The sequence below is a fragment of the Stegostoma tigrinum genome, chromosome 9, assembly GCF_030684315.1.
Source record: "Stegostoma tigrinum isolate sSteTig4 chromosome 9, sSteTig4.hap1, whole genome shotgun sequence".
NCBI lineage: Eukaryota > Metazoa > Chordata > Chondrichthyes > Orectolobiformes > Stegostomatidae > Stegostoma > Stegostoma tigrinum.
The window spans coordinates 79,470,846-79,493,284 of NC_081362.1; the positions used below are offsets into that span (position 1 = coordinate 79,470,846).

General features: G+C 40.9%; 1 protein-coding gene across 8 annotated transcripts in view; it reads left to right on the forward strand.

Annotated features, from left to right (window-relative positions):
* The window catches only part of prkd3 (protein kinase D3), a 388,805-nt gene that overhangs the window by 177,140 nt on the left and 189,226 nt on the right, over nt 1-22,439 (forward strand). For 7 of the 8 annotated variants that reach the window (XM_059648663.1, XM_059648665.1, XM_059648664.1 and 4 more), the window contains one exon: nt 1,814-1,952. The exons of the other annotated variant lie outside the window; for it this stretch is intronic. In XM_059648663.1, coding sequence (XP_059504646.1) covers nt 1,814-1,952 — 139 coding nt within the window. The remainder of the gene's footprint in view (nt 1-1,813; nt 1,953-22,439) is intronic. 8 annotated transcript variants of the gene reach the window in all.

Below are 22,439 nucleotides of genomic sequence, written 5' to 3' on the forward strand. Positions count from 1 at the left end.
TGAACACAGCAGGCCAAGCAGCATCTCAGGAGCACAAAAGCTGACGTTTCGGGCCTAGACCCTTCATCATCTGATGAAGGGTCTAGGCCCGAAACGTCAGCTTTTGTGCTCCTGAGATGCTGCTTGGCCTGCTGTGTTCATCCAGCCTCACATCTTATTATCTTGGAATCTCCAGCATCTGCAGTTCCCATTATCTCTGTAAAAATAGAGAGGTTTTGCTAAAATGATACAAAGCAGTAGTCAGACCAAGGCTGGAAAACTGTGAATAGTTTTGGGCCCCATACCTAAGGAACGATATATGGACGTTGGAGACAGTCCTGGGAAGGTTCACAAGGCTGATTTCTGGATATGCAGGGCCCATCTCAAGGGAAGAGGTTGACTATGATAGACGTGTACTCATTGGAACTTAGAAGAATGAGAAGTGACCTTATTGAACCACACAAGACTCTTACAGGGCTTGTCAGCATATTTGTACAGAGGTTGTTTCTCCTTTGTTGGAAAGACAAGGACCAGCAAGCGTAATCTCACAGTAAAGGACTGCTTATTAAGGCAGAGTTGGGGAAGATTATTTTTTCTGAGGTTAGTGAATCTATGGAATACTTACTACAGAGGCCATAGGCCTGGGTGTTAAGTATATTCAGGGCTGAGATTGCTAGATGCTTAATCAATAAGGGAACCAAGGATTATGGGGAAAATAAACAGGAAAGTAGATTTAAGAGTTGTAAAATCAGCCATGATCTCATTGAAGGACAGAGCAGACTTGATGAGCTGAGTTGCCTACTTCTGCTCCTATGTCTTATAGTCCTTTCTCTCTCAAAATTCCACCTCCCAGTTGGTGAGTTTGAAATATTTATCCTCATTTATAAATTTCACATACTGTTTACCCTCGTTCAAATGTCATATTAAACTCTAATCAGGTGTTTATTTCCACCTCATCATTAGCAGAAGACCTTTTCTGTCATCTAGCCCATGTATTCGAACACTGTCTGTAAATTCATCTGATGCTTTCCAACTTCAGAAGTTTGCTGCACCTCCAAACTTTGGTCACATCTCTTAATTGTAATGTTGATTATTGTTCATCTCTTCTCTGAGATACCTTGGAATACCTTCTGCAATAACTGTGCTATTATAAATGCTTGTTCTGTCAGCAAATTATATGTAACGTTAAATATCTAAAATATTTCAAAGGTTCTTGAGTGTGCATACATTTTAGTGGCACCTTTCGGTTTTCAAGATGCCCCAATTTGAGCTATACTGTAGGCCATTCAAGGATTCATTACTTTTCTTGGTTGCTATATGTAACTAGAGGAAAAAAAAATTTTGTTTAAGGAAATTACCTAGTTGTAAATAATGAGCATTTGAGGCATAAGTCGACACACGTAGGATTATTTTTTCTGCAAAATTATCCCCTACTTCTCTGAGATTATCAATGCAAAATGGTGACAGTTTTATGCGATCACTAAGAATTTGATTGCAATTTTACGTCAATTGGCAAACGGAAAAGCTTCAGCAAAACATGTCCAAAATCTCAATGTATATGTCAATATACTATAATACCAGTATTTATTAACATATCAATGTACTACCAGATATATTTTGATGTACTTATAAACCTAACTATTATTATATACACTTTTAATTAGAAGGAAACAGCTTTTGGGTATTTGTTGTGACAGTGATTAAAAACAAGGCCATTCATCATGTCTAAAAGTTTTTAGAGAAAATCCGTGTTGTTGAGTCACACTGAAGGTAACTTGTTTATCAGATTAGGAAAATTTGGCATCTGTAAATATCTAATCTGTTTTTATTTTAGTTCCCAGAATGTGGCTTTTTTGGAATGTATGACAAGATCTTACTCTTTCGCCATGACCTCAGTTCTGAAAACATCCTACAGAGGTTGATATCAGCAGAAGAAATTCATGAAGGTGACTTGATTGAGGTTGTCCTTTCTGGTAGGTAGCCGTACTAACTAATTTAATTTGCCGCAGTTGTGAACTTTGGACTTAAAGTTGCCGTTTGCTTCTTAATTGCACATAGGATTTATGTAACACTTTAAGTTATCCTTTTACTTTGTTATTTTGGTGAGACAAGGGCTCCATCTTCACAATATTTTTGCCGTAAGGAGACACTCTATGATGTTTTCTCTATTGTACAAAGGTAATGTTTTCTGGTATTCACATTCTTCTTTGCAGGTTAAATGAACAAGTATTTTTTGTAGCGGGTATTGGTTCTGTAAGCAATGCCAAATACTGTTGGGAGTGATTTGAGGAAATGCAAGTTTGTTTAGAAGTTAATCAAATTGCTTTTTTTAAGTGTCATGTGTATTGGTATTATGGTTTTAAGAGGTGTATTTTGTCCTTTTGGTTTTGAAGGTAGGTTGCAAATGAGGTGTAAAGCAGTCTGTTCAAAGCCAGTAAACAGCCTTTGTAAGGCCTTGGCTTTTTAAAAATTGGAACAATAGAAGCACCTTAAATGGGTGCGGCCAATCTGCCACAGATTTTTAGTTTTAGCCTTCAGCGGTTGCGGGAGTCTTAAAGCTGGTTGTGGAAACTCTTATTCTTCTGTTTGTTACAGCTAAAAGCTGTGTTCTCTTCCTGCTGGTAGAATTGCATGCAAGACTGTCCATTTTACTGAATTTGCCTTTGCCAAGGGTGTTATCATGGGACTTTACTACATTGGAACAGTTAATTAGCAGTAATTACATATGTTATTTTGTCGAACATTTCAATAGACTTACAGTTAAGCCAATTCTTTTGTTTATATTTTGTCTGTATTTTAACTGTAGCGTAAAAATAAAGTGTTTTACTTGAAGTTGAGTAGTTTGACGAATTAAATTGCATCTGGAGCACAATGCCTTAAACTTAACTTTAAATAAAAGGTTATGGTCTTTGTTCATCCAACCCCACACTTTGTTATCTTAGTGCTTAGGCTGTCGTCTTAATACTTTGAGGAGTTTGTTCTCGTTCATAACGCATGTTTAGAATAAGTCTTGTTAATTAAATCCCCATTGATTAGTTAGATTGAGTTGACTTTGATTGCCTCTGACTTGACTGATTTTGGCAATAATGGCTGTTTGAGAAATAGTTTCCAGGGTGAATTATTTTTGGACCCTGTGCAGAATAAATTGCAAAACCCAGTAATAGGCACTTCACTGATGTGGTCAGTGTTTGAGTTTGGAATATTAAAAAGAAATCGATGGGTTGAAAGACTTCTTCTATGCTGCCTGACTCTATGAAGTCAGGTTGGCTTGCTGGAACACTGTTTAGGAAACCATTCTTTTTTGGAAAGAAAATATAGCTTTATGATCTTCTCATTCCAACAATATTGTATGCAAGCGGCTAATATAATTCCACTGAATTTCAGCAATCGAAGCCTGTATTGAGAAAAATTTGCCCAAACTCAACTTTGTAAAAGTAGTACCTCTCCAAAATATTAGCACAACTTGGAAACCTTTACATTTTCATTTAATTAGATGGTATATTTCTCTGTAGTGATCTATTTTGTATGCATTTCATTCAAGTTCCCTATAAGCAAATGGTTCTTAATGTTGTGATCAGAGATAATGGGAACTGCAGATGCTGGAGAATCCAAGATAACAAAGTGTGGGCCTAGATGAACACAGCAGGCCAAGCAGCATCTCAGGAGCACAAAAGCTGATGTTTCGGGCCACGCCCTTTGTCAGAAAAAAAGAGGATTGAAGGGTCTAGGCCTGAAACCTTAGATTTTGTGCTCCTGAGATGCTGCTTGGCCTGATGTGTTCATCCAGCCACACACTTTGAACAACATTAAGAACCAAGATAACAGAGTTTAAAATAGTCACGACCTGTACTTTTGCTGTAAGTTGTTTTAAGAAAGTTAAATGTAAAAGTTTTTGTTTACTTCCTTTTGTCATTGTGAATTCCTGTTTTTATCCCTGCACTTGCCAAACTTGTCATGACCAGACCCCAGATAAGGATCATAATTCTTTACATTTCCAGACGCAATATGCCAACCTATTGAGCTCCTGGGTGATGAGGGATGAACCAGCTCCCTTTTTATTCACCTACCCCTCAGTTAGTCATGACAAAGTTAATTTAGAAAGGTTCCTTTCTCTTGTGGGCATCTTTCTTCCCAACCCAAATAATCTTGTGTTTTAATAGGAGTCAATGTCCCAGGCTTTCCTGAATTAACAAAGTGTGAGATTAGTAAATACTAAATATGAGAAGAATCAGTATAGACTAGAAATGAGAGTCCAAGAAGATAAAAGTTTAAAAACTCTGATATATTGATCATGAAGAGTGTGTTTTTGAATATTGCAGCCATTGCGATGAAGGGTAACCGGTAGTTTGGATACCTTTCACTTTGGTTGAATTCTCGCATTCAGGATACAGGAGAGTGCTTTGTTATCCTGTTTCCTTTTTTACCGATTTTTAGCAGTGTTATAGAGGGTCTTTACTCGCAGCACAGGCAACTAGGGGAAAATTCTTTAACTGTTACCTTCATGCTAATACAAACCTTAGCCTAATACGTGTAAGAGCATTCAATCCCACCAACTCAGTGTAGTAACTGTCTTTTTAATCTCTGTCCTTGTGCATTCTTCAAAGTGAAAACATCAAATATGCATGTAGAGATAACGAGGTGTAGAGCTGGATGAACACAACAGGCCAAGCAGCATCAGAGGAGCAGGAAAGCTGATGTTTTGGGCCTAGACCCTCCTTCAGAAAAGAAACATGCGTGTAGTTTGGGACAAAATCCAAAAGGGGTGGATTTTAGTTGAACGGTGTTTTGTCAGCTCCTTACTATCTCAGTAGTCACAGGAGATTACGGTCCAGTTTGTTTGAAATTTTTTTGATCTCTTTTAAACGTTGTATCCTATGTTCAAAGGACACAAGATAATAAAATGTGAGGCTGGATGAACACAGCAGGCCCAGCAGCATCTCAGGAGCACAAAAGCTGACGTTCCATTTTTTTGCAAACTGCACTTATGGTCTCTCTAGCAATCCTCTCTTTAAAAAATACGTTTTCGAATTAGAGTTAAAAAACATGTCCAAAATGCTTTGCAGTTCTGACCTGTCATCGCAACAAAACTGCAACTATTTATTCATGAGAGTGAGAGTACATTGTTCTCTGTCTGACTGGGTATTTGGGCCATATGCTACTGTTGGTTTTACGAATTTCATGACTGAAATTAGCAAGCTGTGCAGTCCAGTCAACTCCTATTCCCGTGGATTGGAGTTGAAGAATTGAGGCCTCTTAACTGGATATTCGGAAGAGCTATGAAATAAGCCAACGGGTAGAAGCAACACATGAAGCACCAAGTTCTTCCAGTGTTCTGATTAATCAGATGTAACTAAACGTGCATTTAGGGTGAGAGTGGAGAATGATGGAAAGAAAGTGGATGATAGTGATATTTCCTGCCTAGATGCATTGACCTTTTACAGCTTGCCTGCATAAGGATGATAACCCCAACTGAACTAATTTTTACTGTCAATTAAGTCGTACATGATAGCTACTGAAGTTTGTATCAGGTATCTTAAGACAACTTGGTGGTATCTTTAAGGAGTGATGTTGCCAAGCCCTGATGTACATTCCTACTTTCTCACAGAGATTGATTGTTACATCTTATTATTGACATGCCAGGCCTCATGCCTTCAAATGTGTTTAAAGAATTATTACTTACCTTGCTGTCTATTCACTGTTGAGGTTGAAGTGAAAGTCCTAATTATTGTTATAGTTGTTGCAACTATTGTTGGATGCAGTATGGACCTTCGAATGGCTAATCATATCATTTAACATTAGCTTTATGCGGCAGGCAGTTCCAGAACCAGGTCTCCCATAAAAGACTGTGGTGGTACTCTCATCCCATTTAGAGAAAAATGTTTGAGATTTCAACACATTAACTTGCTGTTGATGTACAATTGATGCATAGCAGAGAATTAAGTAAGAGAATTTGCCAAAAATCGCATTTCTAATCAACTTAAAATGTATGGAAATTTTCAACACATACTTCTCCTGTACAAGGAGTTGGCCCTAGTTTTCAGTCATGTGTTTAATGGCAGATATTGTAGAAGTAGGAACATAAATTGAGGTTTTGTTGTAGGGAATGTGTATGGATCTTTTGGAATGATATCCTTAATGAATGAATTGATCATATATTCACCGAAAGGTCATTTTTATTGATGTTCTTCTCATTGCCACAAGCTCCTTTCTCTGTTGACGCTCAACTTTAGAAATAAGGAGGGGTGAAGAAGTGATGACTTTTGTGCAGTAAAAAAAAATAGGGAAATGGAACGGAGTGGAATGTCGGGGAAAGGTTAAAGAATGAGAGAGATTAGAGATCAACAGTGTAACATTACAAAATGCAAGGGGAATGATATTTCATAGAATCATAGAATTCCTACAGTGTGGAAACAGGCCCTTTGGCCCAACTAGTCCACACCGACCCTTGGAGCATCCCACCCAAACCCATCCCCCCCAAAAACCCACCTAATCTACAGACCCCTGAACACTACAGCCAATTTAGCATAGCCAATCCAGTTAACCTGCACACCTTTGGACTGTGGAAGGAAACTGGAGTACCTGGAGTAATCCCACACAGACAGGGGAGAATGTGCAAACTCCACACAGACAGTCGCCCGATGGTGGATTTGAACCCGGGTCCCTGGCACTGCGAGGCAGCAGTGCTAATCACTGAGCCGCCATTCCTCCCTTTAACCTTTGATTCTCCCATTGATCTAAAATCTATCCAACTCGGCCTTCAATATTCACAAAGGCTGTGGTCCCAGAGTTCTGTATGGCAAGGAGTTCCAAAGACTCAACTCAGAAAAAATTTTTCCTCATCCCAGTCTTAAACTGGCACCACTTTATTCTGAGACTATGCCTGCTGGTCTTAGACTCTCCCATGAGGGCAAGCGACACAGATCTACATTAGGTGTTAATAGCAGAATATAAATCAGTGTTCACTGACCTGGAGGAGTACCACCTCACTTTCTGCCTTATTACTTTATCATCTTCTGACCTTTAAATGGAATTTAATAGACTCTTTCTCTCATGCTGAATTTCTCCAACATTTTGTTTTCATTTCAGATCTCCAATATCTGCAGTATTTTGCTTTTGACTATATGTACATCCACCCTGAAAGGGAAAATTCTTAATCCTCAAAAGACTAAACGAGTCTTAGATTTCTTTATTTAAGCATTTGTTCATGCATGTATGGGAAGTAAGGCATCAAAAATGGTGCGCAATTCTCCAATTTTGTATGAAGCCTTTATACTATTTTTACAGATATGTTTCTGAATAAAGTCGTGTTCATTCTGCTCTACATTCCAAGTTAGTACACTTGACTTTATTATTTAGTCATTTTCAAATCGGTACACATGTTCACACCTAACTGTATGTACATACTTAGAGATTATCAAAATTTTTTACCTTGATTCAAATCCCTTCCAATCCCTTTTTTGTCAAAATTCCATGGCCTGTAAGAGAAATGTTGCTTTTAGTTTTCCCTTAAAGGTTTAAGAAAACCTATGTATTGTGGTAGAATTCATCTACTGCAGCCATCAAGAATTTTAGCTGATAGTGAACAAGTGTTAAGCACAGGACTATCAATGCTGTGTGATGAGACAAAGTGCTGGAGAAACACACGAGGTCTGACAAAATCTGACATCCTGCTGTACCACAATACTTAATGTTCAATCTTGGCAAAATTTCTGCACTTCAGTGTCAGCCCTGTGCCATGCAGTAGTAGATTTTGCTAAGCACTTCATTGGAACAAGAGTAGGCCATTCAACCTGTTGTGCTTGTACCACCATTTAATACGGATAATCCTTTATGCAATTCATAATCAGAAATCTATCAATTCTACTTTGAGCATTCTTAAATACTGAGCTTCCATAATCCTCTAGGATCATTGGAAGGTTCCAATGTTTCACAACCCTTTGAACTATTTTAAAAAACATTCTTTTTATCTTGGTCCCAAAAGGCATCCGCCTTATTTTTAAATTATGCCCTCCTGATTCTGGACGCCCCAAACATTGTGAAACATCTTACTTACATCTACCCTGTCTATTCTTTCTAAGTATTTTGTAGGTTTCAGTTCAATATTTTAAGTGTTGCTCTGTACAATCCAACAAAAGTTAGCTAATTATTTGTAGACAGAGGGGGAGAGACATATTCGATTGAATTTATTTAGTACAATTCAGATATTTACCCTTGATTATTAGCGGATCCCTGCTTTTCATTTTGTAATGCACTGTTCCAAGACACATCTTATAAAGTATTTACAGTGTAGGAACAGCTATTCAGCTTCACAGGCTCATGTCTGTCGTTTCTACATTTCATACAAACCTCTCATACTCCTTTCTGTCAGTAGATTCTTCTCTGCTTTTTTTTCCCTTGCACTTATCCACATGAATATATCTCTGGTCTTAGCCTTGACTCTTATCTGTGGAGCTAAGTCCCAAATTTTAAACACCTTTTTTGATAAAGAATTTTCTCCTTAATTCGCTATTGCATTTATTAAAGACAACTTTATTTATGGCATCTCATACTCTTTAACCTACAGAGAAAATTAGAATATTTTCCAATATCCATCTTTTCAAATCTTGTCAGATCATCCTGCAGTCTTCATTTCTCAAGGAAACAACCCAGCCCATTTTAATCTTTCCTGGCATTTGCAACTTATAAATTCTTCATATTATGTTGGTAAATCACTGTATAGTTTCTCTTAAGCTTTATCTTTTTTAAAAAATAATTTTGGGGACCAAAACATGAGCCTCTGCATTTTGTGCAATCCACCACTGTGCACTATTGTCCCCTGACAGTGGAGCAAATCAGTGATAGTTATTTTGATCAAGCTTTTTGGATGTGTTTTGACAGATCTCTGTGGCCAGTGGGACTTGAACTTGAACCAGTGGCCCAGAGGTATGGGAGCACACCACTAACTATAGAAGAGATTTAACAAATTATATTTATTGTTGGACAGGGCAGCTTTGTAAAGATGATGAAATCCCAATTTACACTTTTCTTAGATGACAAGGTGTAGAGCTGGCTGAACACAGCAGGCCAAACAGCATCAGAGCAGCAGGAAAGCTGACATTTCGGGTCTAGATAATGGGAACTTCAGATGCTGGAGAATCCGAGATAACAAAGTGTGAAGCTGGATGAACGCAGCAGGCCAAGCAGCATCTTACGAGCACAAAAGCTGACGTTTCAGGCCTCGACCCGTCATCGGAGAAGGTTCTGAAATAAATAGGGAGGGAGGGGGAGGCGGACCGAAGATGGATAGAGGAGAAGATAGGTGGAGAGGAGACTACAGGTGGGGAGGTAGGGTGGGGATAGGTCAGTCTGAGGAGGATGGACAGGTCAAGGAGGCGGGATGAGGTTATTAGGTGGGAAATGGAGGTGCGGCCTGAGGTGGGAGGAAGGGATGGGTGAGAGGAAGGACAGGTTAGGGAGGCGGTGACAAGCTGGGCTGGTTTTGGGATGCAGTGGGGGAAGGGGAGATTTTGAAGCTTGTGATGTCCACATTGATACCATTGGGCTGCAGGGTTCCCAAGCGGAATATGAGTTGCTGTTCCTGCAACCTTCGGGTGGCATCATTATGGCACTGCAGAAGACCCAGATGGACATGTCGCCTAAGGAATGGGAGGGTGAGTTAAAATAGTTCACGACTGGGAGGTGCAGTTGTTTATTGCGAACAGCGCGGAGGTGTTCTGCAAAGCAGTCCCCAAGCCCCCCCAAAGTGTAGCACTTCCTGCGGTTGCAGGGGAAGGTGCTGGGTGTGGTGGGGTTGGAGGGGAGTGTGGAGCGGACAAGGAAGCCCCGGAGACAGTGGTCTGTCTGGAAGGCAGACAAGGGTGGGGATGGAAAAATGTCTTTAGTGGTGGAGTTGGGTTGTAGATGGTGGAACTGTTGGAGGATGATGCGTTGTATCTGGAGGTTGCTGGGGTGGTATGTGAGGACGAGGGGGATTCTGTTTTGGCGGTTATTGCAGGGGCGGGGTGTGAGGGATGTTTTGCAGGAAATGCAGGAGACACGGTCGAGGGTGTTCTCAACCACTGCGGGGGGGACATTACAGTCCTTGAAGAACGCGGACATCTGGGATGTGCGGGAGTGGATTGCCTCATCCTGGAAGCAGATGCGGCAGAGGCGAAGGAATTGGGAATAGGAGATGTAATTTTTGCAGGAGTGTGGTTGGGAGGAGGTGTATTCTAGGTGGCTGTGGGAGTCGGTGGGCTTGAAATGGGCATCAGTTTCACCTCCCCCTCCCCTACCTATTTATTTCAGAACCCTCTCCCCATCCGCCTCTCTGATGAAGGCTGTGGGCCCGAAACATCAGCTTTTGTGCTCCTGAGATGCTGCTTGGCCTGCTGTGTTCATCCAGCTTCACACTTTGTTATTTCAGGTCGAGACACTTCTTCACGGGAGAAAAAAAATTCACACAAGTTTCTTAGTACTTTTGTTACCTCCAAAAAAAAATGGATACCATAGACGAAAGGGAAAGAACTGATTCATCTTGGTCTGGAAGAAAGTATTTTTCCAATTATTCTTGTATATTCACATTGGGGTTTAATCAGCCTTTCTCCCAGGACAGCAGAAAAAGTACAGAAATAGTAATAATTGTAATCACAGCATGTACAATTATACTTGTTGCATATTGGATACAGACGCAATACGGATCCTTGTTACTGACCAATTTATGTGGAACCAATTATAAAATTTGACGGAAGTCTTGGATGTGACGTAGATTGCATAAATTTGCACTTAGAACGACATCAGTTCTGATATACACATGGATTCCATGCTTGGCTAGTGTAGAAATTATAGTTTAAGAAAATATTTCCATAAATTATATAATTGACCAGTTTTGACTGGTATATGGCTGGAAAACGTTGTACTGTATAAATGGGTGTTCTTTCATGGTAATGGAAAAGCATTCAGTTCAGTATTTGACATAATTTTGATCTCCTGAAGCAGGAGAAGTGTGTTATTTGGAAAAAATCAAAGTGGATTTCTTACCCTGTTGAAGGCAGCAAAGAAAACCACTAAGTTCAGCAAGGCCAGATGCTCAAACCTATTTCTATTAATTATACGAGATAACTTGAAGCAGAAAAGTGTAATCCCATTGAGAAGCGCTATGTGCATACACAGTTTATATTTAGAGGAATTAAATTAGTTGCCTTCATTAAAACAATAGCTGCATTGATTATGAGAGGAATTGAGCAAAGAAGCAGGGATACTATGCCTCAGTTATATAGGGCATTTGTGAGACTACATGTGGTAGACTTTATAATTTAGTCTCCTTGTTTAAGGAATAATGTAAATGTATTGGAAGCAGTTCACATGAGGTTTACTCAATTGACACTTGAAATGAGCAGGTAGTTTTATGAAGAGAGATTGCACAGATTGGGTTTGTTTTCAGCAGAGTTCAACAGAGCAAGTACTGAGTCATTTGAAGTTTATAAGGTCCTGAATGATAGTGATAAGATGAACATGAGAAGGATGTTTACTTTATGGATGACCCCACAACTTGGTGACAATGTTTTAAAATTGGTGGCTTCCTTTTTAGGAGAGAGAGGAGGGAAAATGTTTTCTGTCAAAAGCTTGCTGAGTTATGGACCGCTGCCTCAGAAGATGTTGGAAATAGGGTCAGTGAATATTTTTAAAGCAGGGGCAAACAGATTCTTTCTAGATAAGGAAGCCACAGACTGTTGGGGATACATGGGAACGTGGAATTTGGAATACAAACCAATCAGCCATAATCTTACTGAATGGAAGAACAGGATTGAACTGACAAATGGCCGATTTCTGCTCATAGTTCTTGTGTTTGTAGGCCCAGGCAGAGGCCAAACTCAAACAGTAGAAGAAGCTGTAAAAACCCAAACATCCCTTGCTCCTTTCTTTGCCTACTTCACTTGCCCATTTGTGGTCGGGTGTTCAAATCCAGTATTGAACTGTTTAGTCACCTCAGGACTCTCAATTCTCGAATGGAACAGATTCATCACCTATTCAAATACTCGTTTCCTCTTCCTTAGGCAGTCCTTTGATGCAATCAAATTGTTTTTACTAGAAGAAGCACACTACTCAAATGACCCAGTATGATTCATAGACAAGGTGTAGAGCTGGATGAACACAGCAGGCCAAGCAGCATCACAGGAGCGGGAAGGCTGACGTTTCGTCAGGCTGCCTGCTCCTCTGTTGTTACTTGGCCTGTTATGTTCGTCAGCTGTACACCTTCTTATCTCAGATTCTCCATCATCTGCAGTTCCTACTATCTCTGAAATGATGCATAGACAGACTGGTTCTCTATATGCTTATTAGGGCGCAGCTGTGAAAATGTTGCCTATTGAAACACTTGTACATAAATTTATTTCCGGGCATTAAAAAGTGTTCCCAAGCAGGGCAAATAATTGGTTAGCTCTGCCACCTGTCAACATTTAGGGACCTGGGTTCAATTCCTCGGACAACTGTCTGTGTAAAGTCTTCACGCTCTCCTTGTGTCTGCATGGTTTCCTCCAGGTGCTCTGATTTCTTCCCACAGTCCAAAGTTGTGCAGTTTAGATGGATTAAGCATGCAAAATTTCCTGTAGTGTCAGCAGATGTGCAGGCTAGTGGATTAACCGTGGAAAATGCAGGGTTACAGCCATAGGGTAGGGAAAGCACAGACTTGATGTTTTACTTACTCCTGGTCACTTAGAGGATGTATTTTGTTTGGCAGAGCAGATTTATGTTCTCTTCCATTCAGAAAATCTGCATTCGTCAATCTTGAGACTTCTGGTTCAGATTGACAATAAGGCACGGTTTGCATTTGTCCTTGTCCCTTGGCATTTCACAAGGGTTTCTTTGATCATCTGGATGTCTTTGTGCCCCTGTGGGTAGTGTAGTGAGGAGGTAATGCTGTTGAACCCATAGTTGGCGTGTGTGTACATGTATGTACTGGCACAGTGAGAGACGCGGTTGATTGACTTCACAGTTAAGACCAGTTGTGTGGACCAAGTATCATCAGCATGGCAACAACTCTCTGACTTCTGAGCAGGTGAATAATACAGAAGCAGAAGGTCTACATCCAACAAGAGATAGCAATTTTCTCTCTGTCTCTCCAGTGAAGTAATTGAGAACTGAAGGGTAGCTAATCTATCGTACCATTTGCAATGAACTCTTCCATCTAACCTATGACTGAAAGACTGAGCAGTCAATGGGTCAACTGCCCTGTATTTTCAGCCATGAACTGTAAGGATCTGCAAATAAGGAAATCCCAGATCAATAGGACTTGGAACAAGCCAAAGGGACTTCATTACATTCTGTGATAACAAGGTGCAGAGCTGGATGAACACAGCAGGCCAAGCAGCATCGTAGGAGAAGGAAGGCTGACGTTTCGGGCCTAGACCCTTCTTCAGATGAAGGTCTAGGCCCGAAACATCAGCCTTCCTGCTCCTGAGATGCTGCTTGGCCTGCTGTGTTCATCCAGCTCCACACTTTGGTATCTCGGATTCTCCAGCGTCTGCAGTTCCCATTATCTCTGATTGCATTCTGTGGACTGGTGCTGTTGTAATTGTTTCCCTGGTATCTTTTCCTCTGTCCATGTCATCCATGTTTGTTTGTGTGCCGGTATGTATATGTGGTGTTTTAGGAGGCGTTTGAGTTTCGGCCAGTAGCGTTGTATGTTGATAATTCATATCTTCACTTGCCTGTGATAATCTTTATTTGTAACAAATAGAGTTCATGTTAAGTACAGAAAGCTGGTCAATGTTTGCTGTTAACTCCAATCCATCAGGCAGATAAACTGAGGATTTCTGAGTAATTGGATTGAATCTTTATTTTTGTGATAATCTCTAGTAGTGCAGCTGAAGTATCAGTTCACTTTGTCAAATGGGTTGTTATGGTCATACTCTGTAGATTTTTTTTTAAGTCTGTTCGAGTGATGTGACCATTTCTGGCAAGGCCAGTGTTTATTGTCCATTCCTGATTGTCCAAGGGAAATTAAGACCATAAGACCATCAGACATAGGAGCATAAATTAGGTCATTCGGCCCATTGAGTCTGCTCCACCATTTGTTCACGGCTAATAAGTTCCTCAACCCCATTCACCCATTTTATCCCTGTAACTCTTGATCCCATTGATTATCAAGAACCTATCCATCTCAGTCTTAAATATACTCAATGATTTGGCCTCCACAGCCTTCTGCGGCAGTGAATTCCGTAGATTCATCACTCTGTCTGAAGAAGTTTCCCTTTATCTCTGTCCTAAAAGCTCTTCTCTTTACTTTAAGGCTGTGCCCTCGGGTCCTAGACTCTCCTACCAATGGAAACATCTTCCCAACAGCCACTTTGTCCAGACCATTCAGTATTCTGAAAGTTTCAATTAGATTCCCCCCTCACCCTTCTAAACACCAATGAGTATAGTCCCAAAGTCCTCAAACGTTCCTCGTATATTAAGCTTTCCATTCCTGGGACCATTCTCATGAACCTCCTCTGAACCCGCTCCAGAGCCAATATGTCCTTCCTGAGATGTGGTGTGCAAAAATGCATGCAATACTCCAAATGTGGCCTGACCAGAACCTTATACAGCCCCAGTAGTACGTCCCTGCTTTTATATTCAAGTCCTCTCAAAATAAATGCCAACATTGCATTTGCCCTCCTGACAACTGACTCAACCTCCAGGTTTACCTTGAGACAATCCTGGACGAGAATTCCCAAGTCTCTTTGCACTTCAGACTTCTGAATTTTCTCCTCATTTAGAAAATAGCCCATGCTTTTATTCTTACCAAAGTGCATGACTTCATACTTTCCCACATTGTACTCCATCTACCACTTCTTTGCCCACTTTCCTAACCTGTCCAAATTCTTCTGAAGCCTTGCCACCTCCTCGGTACTACCTGTCCATCCACCTACCTTTGTATCATCTGCACGTTTAATCAGAATGCCCACAGTTCCTTCATCAAGACCAGTCATGTACAAAGTGAGAAGTTGTGGCTCCAGCGCTGAACCTTGCAGAACACCACTCGTCACGAGCCGTCATCCTGAGAAAGACCCCTTTACCCCCACTCTCTGCTTTCTGCCAGGCAGCCAATCTTCTATCCATGCTAGCGCCTTGCCTGTAACAGCATGGGATCTTTATCTTACTCAGCACTCTCCTGTGTGGAACCTTATCCAAAGGCTTTCTTGAAGTCCAGGTAGATTACATCCATTGGCTCTCCTTGGTCTACTCTGCTCATTATTTCCTCTAAGAATTCTAGCAGATTTATCAGGCATGACCTCCCCTTGATGAAACCACGCTGATTTTGCGCTATTTTGCTATACACTTCCAAGTATTCAGAAATCTCATCCTTTACAATGGACTCCAAAATCTCACCCATGACCGAGGTTAGGCTAATTTTCCTGTAATTTTCCGTCTTTTGCCTTACTCCCTTTATAATCAGGGGTGTCACGTTAGCGATTTTCCAATCCTCTGGGACCCTCCCTGACTCTAGTGATTCCTGAAAGATCACCACGAATGCTTCCACTATCTCTTCAACTATCTCCTTTAGAACTCTGGGGTGTAGTCCATCTGATCCAGGTGATTTGTCCATCTTCAGGCCAATCACTTTCACTAGCTCCTTTTCCTTGGGCGATGGCCACTATACTCGGCTCTGCCCCCTGACTTTCTTGAAGTTTTGGGATTTTATTCATATCTTCCACCATGAAGACTGATGCGAAGTATTTATTCAGTTCCTCAGCCATTTCCTTGTTCTCCACTACTATCTCTCTACTGTCATTTTCCGGTGGTCCAGTGTCCATTTTTGCTTCTCTTTTGCCCTTTATATACCTAAAGAAACTCTTACGGCCATCATTTATATTATTGGCTGGTTTACCCTTCTATTTAACCTTCTTCCTCCTTATTTTTTTTTGTTGTCCTCTGTTGATCTTTGTAAGCTTGCCAGTCCTCTGGTTTCACACTGCCCTTCACGACATTAGAAACTTTATCTTTTCCTTTTATGCTATCCCTGTCTTCCTTTGTCAGCCATGGTTGCCTCATCCTCCTTGTACCATGTTTCTTTTTGCTAGGGATGAATTTTTGCCGCATCTCCTGAAATACTCCCAGAAACTCCTGCCATTGCTGTTCCACTGTCTTTGCTGCTCAGCTCCTTTTCCAGTCATTTCTGCCCAGGTCCTCCCTCGTACCTCTGTAGTCGCCTTCATTTCAGCTGTAACACCATTGCCTTTAATTCTATCTTCTCCTGCTCAAATTGCAGAGCAAATTCAATCATATTATGATCACTGCCTCCTCTAGGATTCTTTTACCTTCAGCTCCCTTATCAAGTCTGCCTCATTGCACAACACTAAATCCAGTATTGGCTGTTCCCTTCTGAGCTCCACCGTGAGCTGTTCCAAAAGCTGTTCCATCTCATAGACATTCCACAAACCCCTTTTGCTTGCAATCCACTACCAACATGATTTTCCCAGGCCACCTGCATATTGAAATTCCCCATGATCACTGTGACTTTGCCTTTCTTACACACCTTTTCTATCTCCTGGTGTATCTTGCGCCCCAGCTCCTAACTACTGTTTGGAGGCCTGTACACGACCCCAAATATAGGTTTTTTTTTTACCTTTTGCGGTTCCTCAGCTCTACCCCCGCAGATTCTACACCATCTGACCTAACTTGTTTCTTCCTATTGATTTTATTTCATTTCCCACTGATAAAGCAACCCAACCCTCTCGGCCCACCTGCCTATCTTTTTGATAGGCTGTATATCCTTGCATATTCGGTTCCCAATCCTGATTCCCTTATAGCCACATCTTCGTGATGCCTACCATGTCTGCCCTGCCAGTTTCGATCTGTGCCACAAGCTCATTTACCTTATTCCTTACACTGCATGCATTTAGATATAACACCTTCAGTCCTGTATTAACCCTCCCTCTTCACATTTTCATTCATTTTTCTAGTGTTTGATTAGTAGCCTTTTCCAAACACTCTGTCCTATTTATGTCTGTGCTGGAGATGTGAAAAACTTCTCTTGAATTCTGTTTCCCTGTCATTTCTTTCATATTGTTCCACTTAGATGAATCCACCACTATAGGTATTGACCTGCTGCTTCGTTTCCCACCAGGACAAGTTTCACCATTCCTTCCCACACCCCATTTTCTAGCTTGAAGTCCTGTGGACCAGCCTATTTACCCTTTTCGCTAGAAGATTGGTCCCAGCTCGATTCAGGTGGAGGCTGTCCCCACAGTACAGATCCCTCCTGTTCCAATACTGATGCCAGTGGCCCATGAAATGGAACCCCTCTTTCCCACACCATTCTTTTAGCCACATGTTTACTTCCCTTAATCTCATGACACTATGCCAATTAGCACGTGGTTCGGGTGGTAATCCGGAGATTATAACCCCTGAGGACCTGTTCTTTAATTTGGTTCCTAGCTCTTGCTAATGTCTGAACAGGTCCTCTTTCCTAGTCTTGCCTATGTAGTTTGTTCTGGCGTGGACCAGAACAACTGGCTTCCCCCCACCCCCCAAACCTCCTACTCCAATATCCTTTCCAACCAGTTAGAGATATTCCTTATCCTGGAACTGGGCTGGTAGCACACCATGTGGGACTCTCGATCCCACTTACAAAGGATACTGTCTATCCCCCTACTTATAGAATCCCGTACAACTACCTCCTGTCTTTTTGCCCCCCACTCTTGAATGGCCTCCTGTACCACTGTTCAGTGATCAGTAGGCTCATTGTCTCTGCGTCCCTTTTCCACATCCACACAGGGTCCAAGTACCTCGTACCTGTTGGACAAGGTCAAGAGCTGAGGCTCTTGTGTTCCTGACTGCACGATCCCTCAACCTGCCTCACATACAACCTGCTGTCCCTGGCCACTGACCAAGTTGGAATTACCTAATCTACCAGGTGTGACTGCCTCCTGAAACAAAGTGTCCAGGTACTTCTCCCTCTCCTGGATGTGTTGCAATGTTTGAAGCTCTGATTCCAGCTCATTTTCATTTCATAAGCTCTAATTTTTTTTTCACAAGTCAATTGAGTGGCACGTTGTTGTGCACCTTCTGGAAGTCCACATGATCACATCAACTGCATTGTCTTCATCAACCCTTTCACTTAGCTCTTCAGTAAAATCTGGGCCATAGTTGTTGTGGGGAAATTAGGGAAGTCAATGGTGGGAATTTAGAGGCAGCATGCTGAAATACAGAGGAGAACATAACACAATGCTACCACTAAGTTGTAGGTTCGTGGGTCAGAAAATAATGCTGGGAGGTGAAGTTGTAGTGCAAAGATGTGAATAGGAACGTATGTAAGCTCATTACTGATGGACTTGATGGAGTACACCAGGAAGAAAGAAACATGGCAAAACAGGGCTGAACCTGTGACTAATTGCACCAAGCATGACCTGTGTTGCCTACCATACTCGCAGAAATCACAAATTTGCCCTGGAAATAGAAAGTGGCTGTGACTACCTCCTGAATTAGTGGATTTAAGTCTGAGTAATTGCATTAATCAGCACTTTCATAATACAAATTGAAACCCCTATCCAGCTGTGTGTGATATAAATTCTGGTAGCATGCAATCTTGGCCAAGCTACTGGTCAATGCACATGGAAGATAGTCATATCTGTGAAGCAGAAGTAGTCACAGGCAGCCTTAAAAGTGACAACCATGGACCACTCATTGTTCACAAACAGTCCAAGATTTCATTGGCTGCATAAGGGCATAGAGTGGGCAAGGTATCAGTAATCATGCAGCCAATAAAATCTCCTACTATATCTGTGTGACGTGGCTTATGATGCATTCATCAGAATCAGGTTTCTATGCCAGAGGTGTACATAGAGTAATTTCATGGCCTTTCTTGCCAGAGTCCTCCATGCCCATTGTATGGAGGAATATGCAAAACTGATGAGTACTGGATCTCTTACAAAGATGGTTACTGGGAAATGAGGGCTACCTTCTGCAAGCATGGTTGATTACTCCATTACGTAACTCCATGACTGAGGCTGAGTACAGGTACAAAGCAACTCATTCTTCAACCAAGGTCATTGTGGAATAGACAAGAGGCCTGCTGATGTTATGCTTTCAATGCTTGGATGGGCCTGGGCTCAGGGCATGCCATGCAGTACAGTCCAGAAAGTGTGCTGCATAATTCTAGCATGTTGTGCTCTGAGCAATTGAAGCAAGCAAAGAGGGAATGTGATGGTCTCTGAAGAGCTGGGAGAGAATGAGCTGTCTTTCAAGGAGGAAGATGAGAACATTAAGCATGAGGAACATACTTAGTGCAACAAGGCAGGTAGGTCTTAACTGACAGCCAAATCCAATAGACATGAGCTGGGTGCAATGATCACTCATTAGTGAATTTGTTATGCTTGAAAGACCATTGATCCAGTCGGTTTTCCGAGAAGCAAATGTAAGTTTTGTTTGTTTTTGTTCACATTTGCTGTTGCTGAATAAAAGTAATGGTTTTCAGTCATTTGAAAGCTTTCCAGAATGTAATGATCCCACATTGAAAATGAGAAGATGTTACACGTGGCACTGGGGAAAGAATAGTATTACCGTAGATAGAGTGAGGCAGGATGATGCTAAGGTTGGGTACCTATGTGATCAAATCATATTACCTCTACAAATGTGCACTTGTATTTCTAATGCACTGTCAGTGTGTCAATTTTGTATCCTGAGAAGGCTTTCATTTTGTTACTTGCCACAATGTCCACAGTGAAGGACACCTGGCAGGCAGTGCTTGTCTGTATACACCTCTGGTCTTTAAAAATGGTTTTAACACCGAAGTGCTGGAAATTGCATGTCTTTTCACCTGTTGCAAATAGTAAGATAGGATCAATGGGGTGACATAGAGACCTGATGCATTGGTATTCTGATGAGTTTTGGAAAATAACATGAGAAATCTCACTATGGCTCACATTTTAAAATCACACGTTATAGTTAGCTGCTTTCTGGTGAACGTTCAGCCAAGGCCTAAGCTCAGGATCTTGTCTGAAGTGCGATAATGTTAATAGCATGGATAATTCGGAATTCACCCTGAAAAATTGAGGTATTTTTGTAATCGTTCATAAATTATATTTTGGTGCACAGAAATAGCAATACTGAACCTTGCTGCTCAAAAGCCAACGCTTCTATTTAAATAACTTTATGAAATGTCTGTTCATATAAAATTTATGCAAAAATGTTTTCATGAAAAATTCACTGTGGATGGATTATTTGGGAACTAAGCAATGTGGGCAATGAGAAATGTGGCAGAATCACTTCAAGCCTGGAGAGGCCTATCTCGATGTTGAGTGCAACTTGCTGCTTCTTTTAGCTAAATTCCAGATGTCAAAACTAGAGAGTTATGATTTGCCAATTAAAGGGGCTACAGCTTGTTAACAACCTTATTAATTGCACATATCACCTTATTAATATGCAACTTCTTTTTCTATTGCCCACCATGAGTAAGCCAGATGCTGAGAATTCTTGACATGGAGAACAGGTACCTGTCACTCCAACTCACTGTTTGCTGTAAAGGACCTCCACTTTGGAGACTAGACACCAACATCCCTGTGTACTGTTCATGGGCACCCAGCAACGTACCCCACATCCATCCACATTGGCATTCTTTCATATGACACCCTGTAGATTAAGGTTTAAGCCCATCATCCAAAAAGTTCATGTGTTGTCCAATTCTCTTCTTGATGTGCAGAGTCTTACACTTGTCTGCATTAAATTAATTTACTGTTGTTTATTTGGCCCTCTCACATTTTGATGAGCCCATTCTGTAACTCCACTGCTTTGCTGGTCTGCTGCTGGTATCATCTGCAAGTTTGGCTAGTTGCATTGAGCTTATGGATCGAAGTTACTGATCCAAATTTGAAGCAGCAGTAATCTTAATCCTGAACCCAGGTGCACACCGCTCTTAACATTGTCCCTACAAAACAGTACCTGTGTTTTCTCACCTCTGCTTCCAGATTATTCTTTGTGCCAAAAATTCCATAAATCTGAGATTTTCAGTTGCCCTTGAACTTTATCAAATGCCTTTTGGAAATTTCTGCCTTAACTGTCACCTCTTCTGTAATGAAAAGGGACAAGGCAGATGCAGATGCCCATCTTGTATTTCTGTTTCAAATGTATTGCATTACTTTGTTGTATCTTCATTTTGGTAGTGCCAAACTGCATCTTTTTTAAAAGCTGTGCACCTATCTTCTGTTTTCTTATAATTGTTACCTATTCTGTTTTAATGTCATCTATGGCTCAGTTGGTAGTCCTTCTGACTCTTGTGAATTACAAATTTGTGGGTCTGAGTCCCACCGCTGGATTTGAGCACTATAGTCAAGACTGACTATCAAGTGCAGTACTGAAGGTGGCCACACTGTCAAAGGCACCGTCTTTTGGATGACATGCTAGAACGGGTGCTCATCCATCTCCTCTAGTGAATGTAAAAGATTCCTTGTCACTATTTGAAGAGCAGCAGACTTATTTCTGTTGTCTTAGCCTTTGCTTAACCCCTCAATAAATACGAAAAAAAAGGATTATCTGCCATTCTCATATGGCTGTTTGTGGGAATTAATGTGCTGTAGACGATGGATTTAAGAGTTTTAAATAGCCTGTTAACACTGTGTAAAACATGAAGAAAGGAGCTATAATATAGAAGCAAAATAATCCAGTTGCTGGAAACTGGAAATAAAAGCAAAAAATGCTGCAGATACTTAAATCGGGCAGCATGTCTGGAGAGAGAATCAGGCCAGGTTCTGATGGACGTCATCGTTAATCTGAAAGAAGGAAGAAACTTTTTTTGTTATCATTGGTAAATGTATGAATTATGTATTTAGTGGGCTCTAACCTGACAGTTATTTAGCACATTGTCATTTGCTTTCAATCAGTACTGACGTTGCAATGTTGTGAGATTAGTATTTTTGAGTGCATCCTCCAATGTTATAACGTGACTAAATATTTAGATCTTTGGGATCTTGTACAGAATTCAATCCGCCACATTGTCTTCAAAACAAAATGCACTCTGTCGGAAACGATGAGGAAAATTAACGAATACCTTCACAAAGAGAATTTCCAGCTCGTCTATCCAGCTAATTAAAAGCAGCTGATAACCACTTCTGCTTAATATTCAGATCACTGCTTTAGGGAACTGTGTTTTGTTCAAATATTGTATTGAAAGATATTTTGGACGGTTTGCCGAATTGGTGGTGGAGTTTTGCTGCAGTACTTAAAAGAGAACGATGCCAGGAATATTGGATTTATATGAGGAAGAACCGGCACAGGACTGGTGTATGTCTTATTTCCATAAAAAGAATTAAACAATAGCAAAGATGATGCACATATTTTGTTCCTTTACCTATAATGTTCTGTCCCTCCATTTGTCATAAATGAGGGGACAGACTTGCAGCCTTAAGGTAATCAGTGTGAGTAAAAGTTACAGCAGCAGTGCTAATTATAAACAGATCTTACAGTGTTTCTTGGTTTCCAAGAAACACTGAAACATCTGTTTA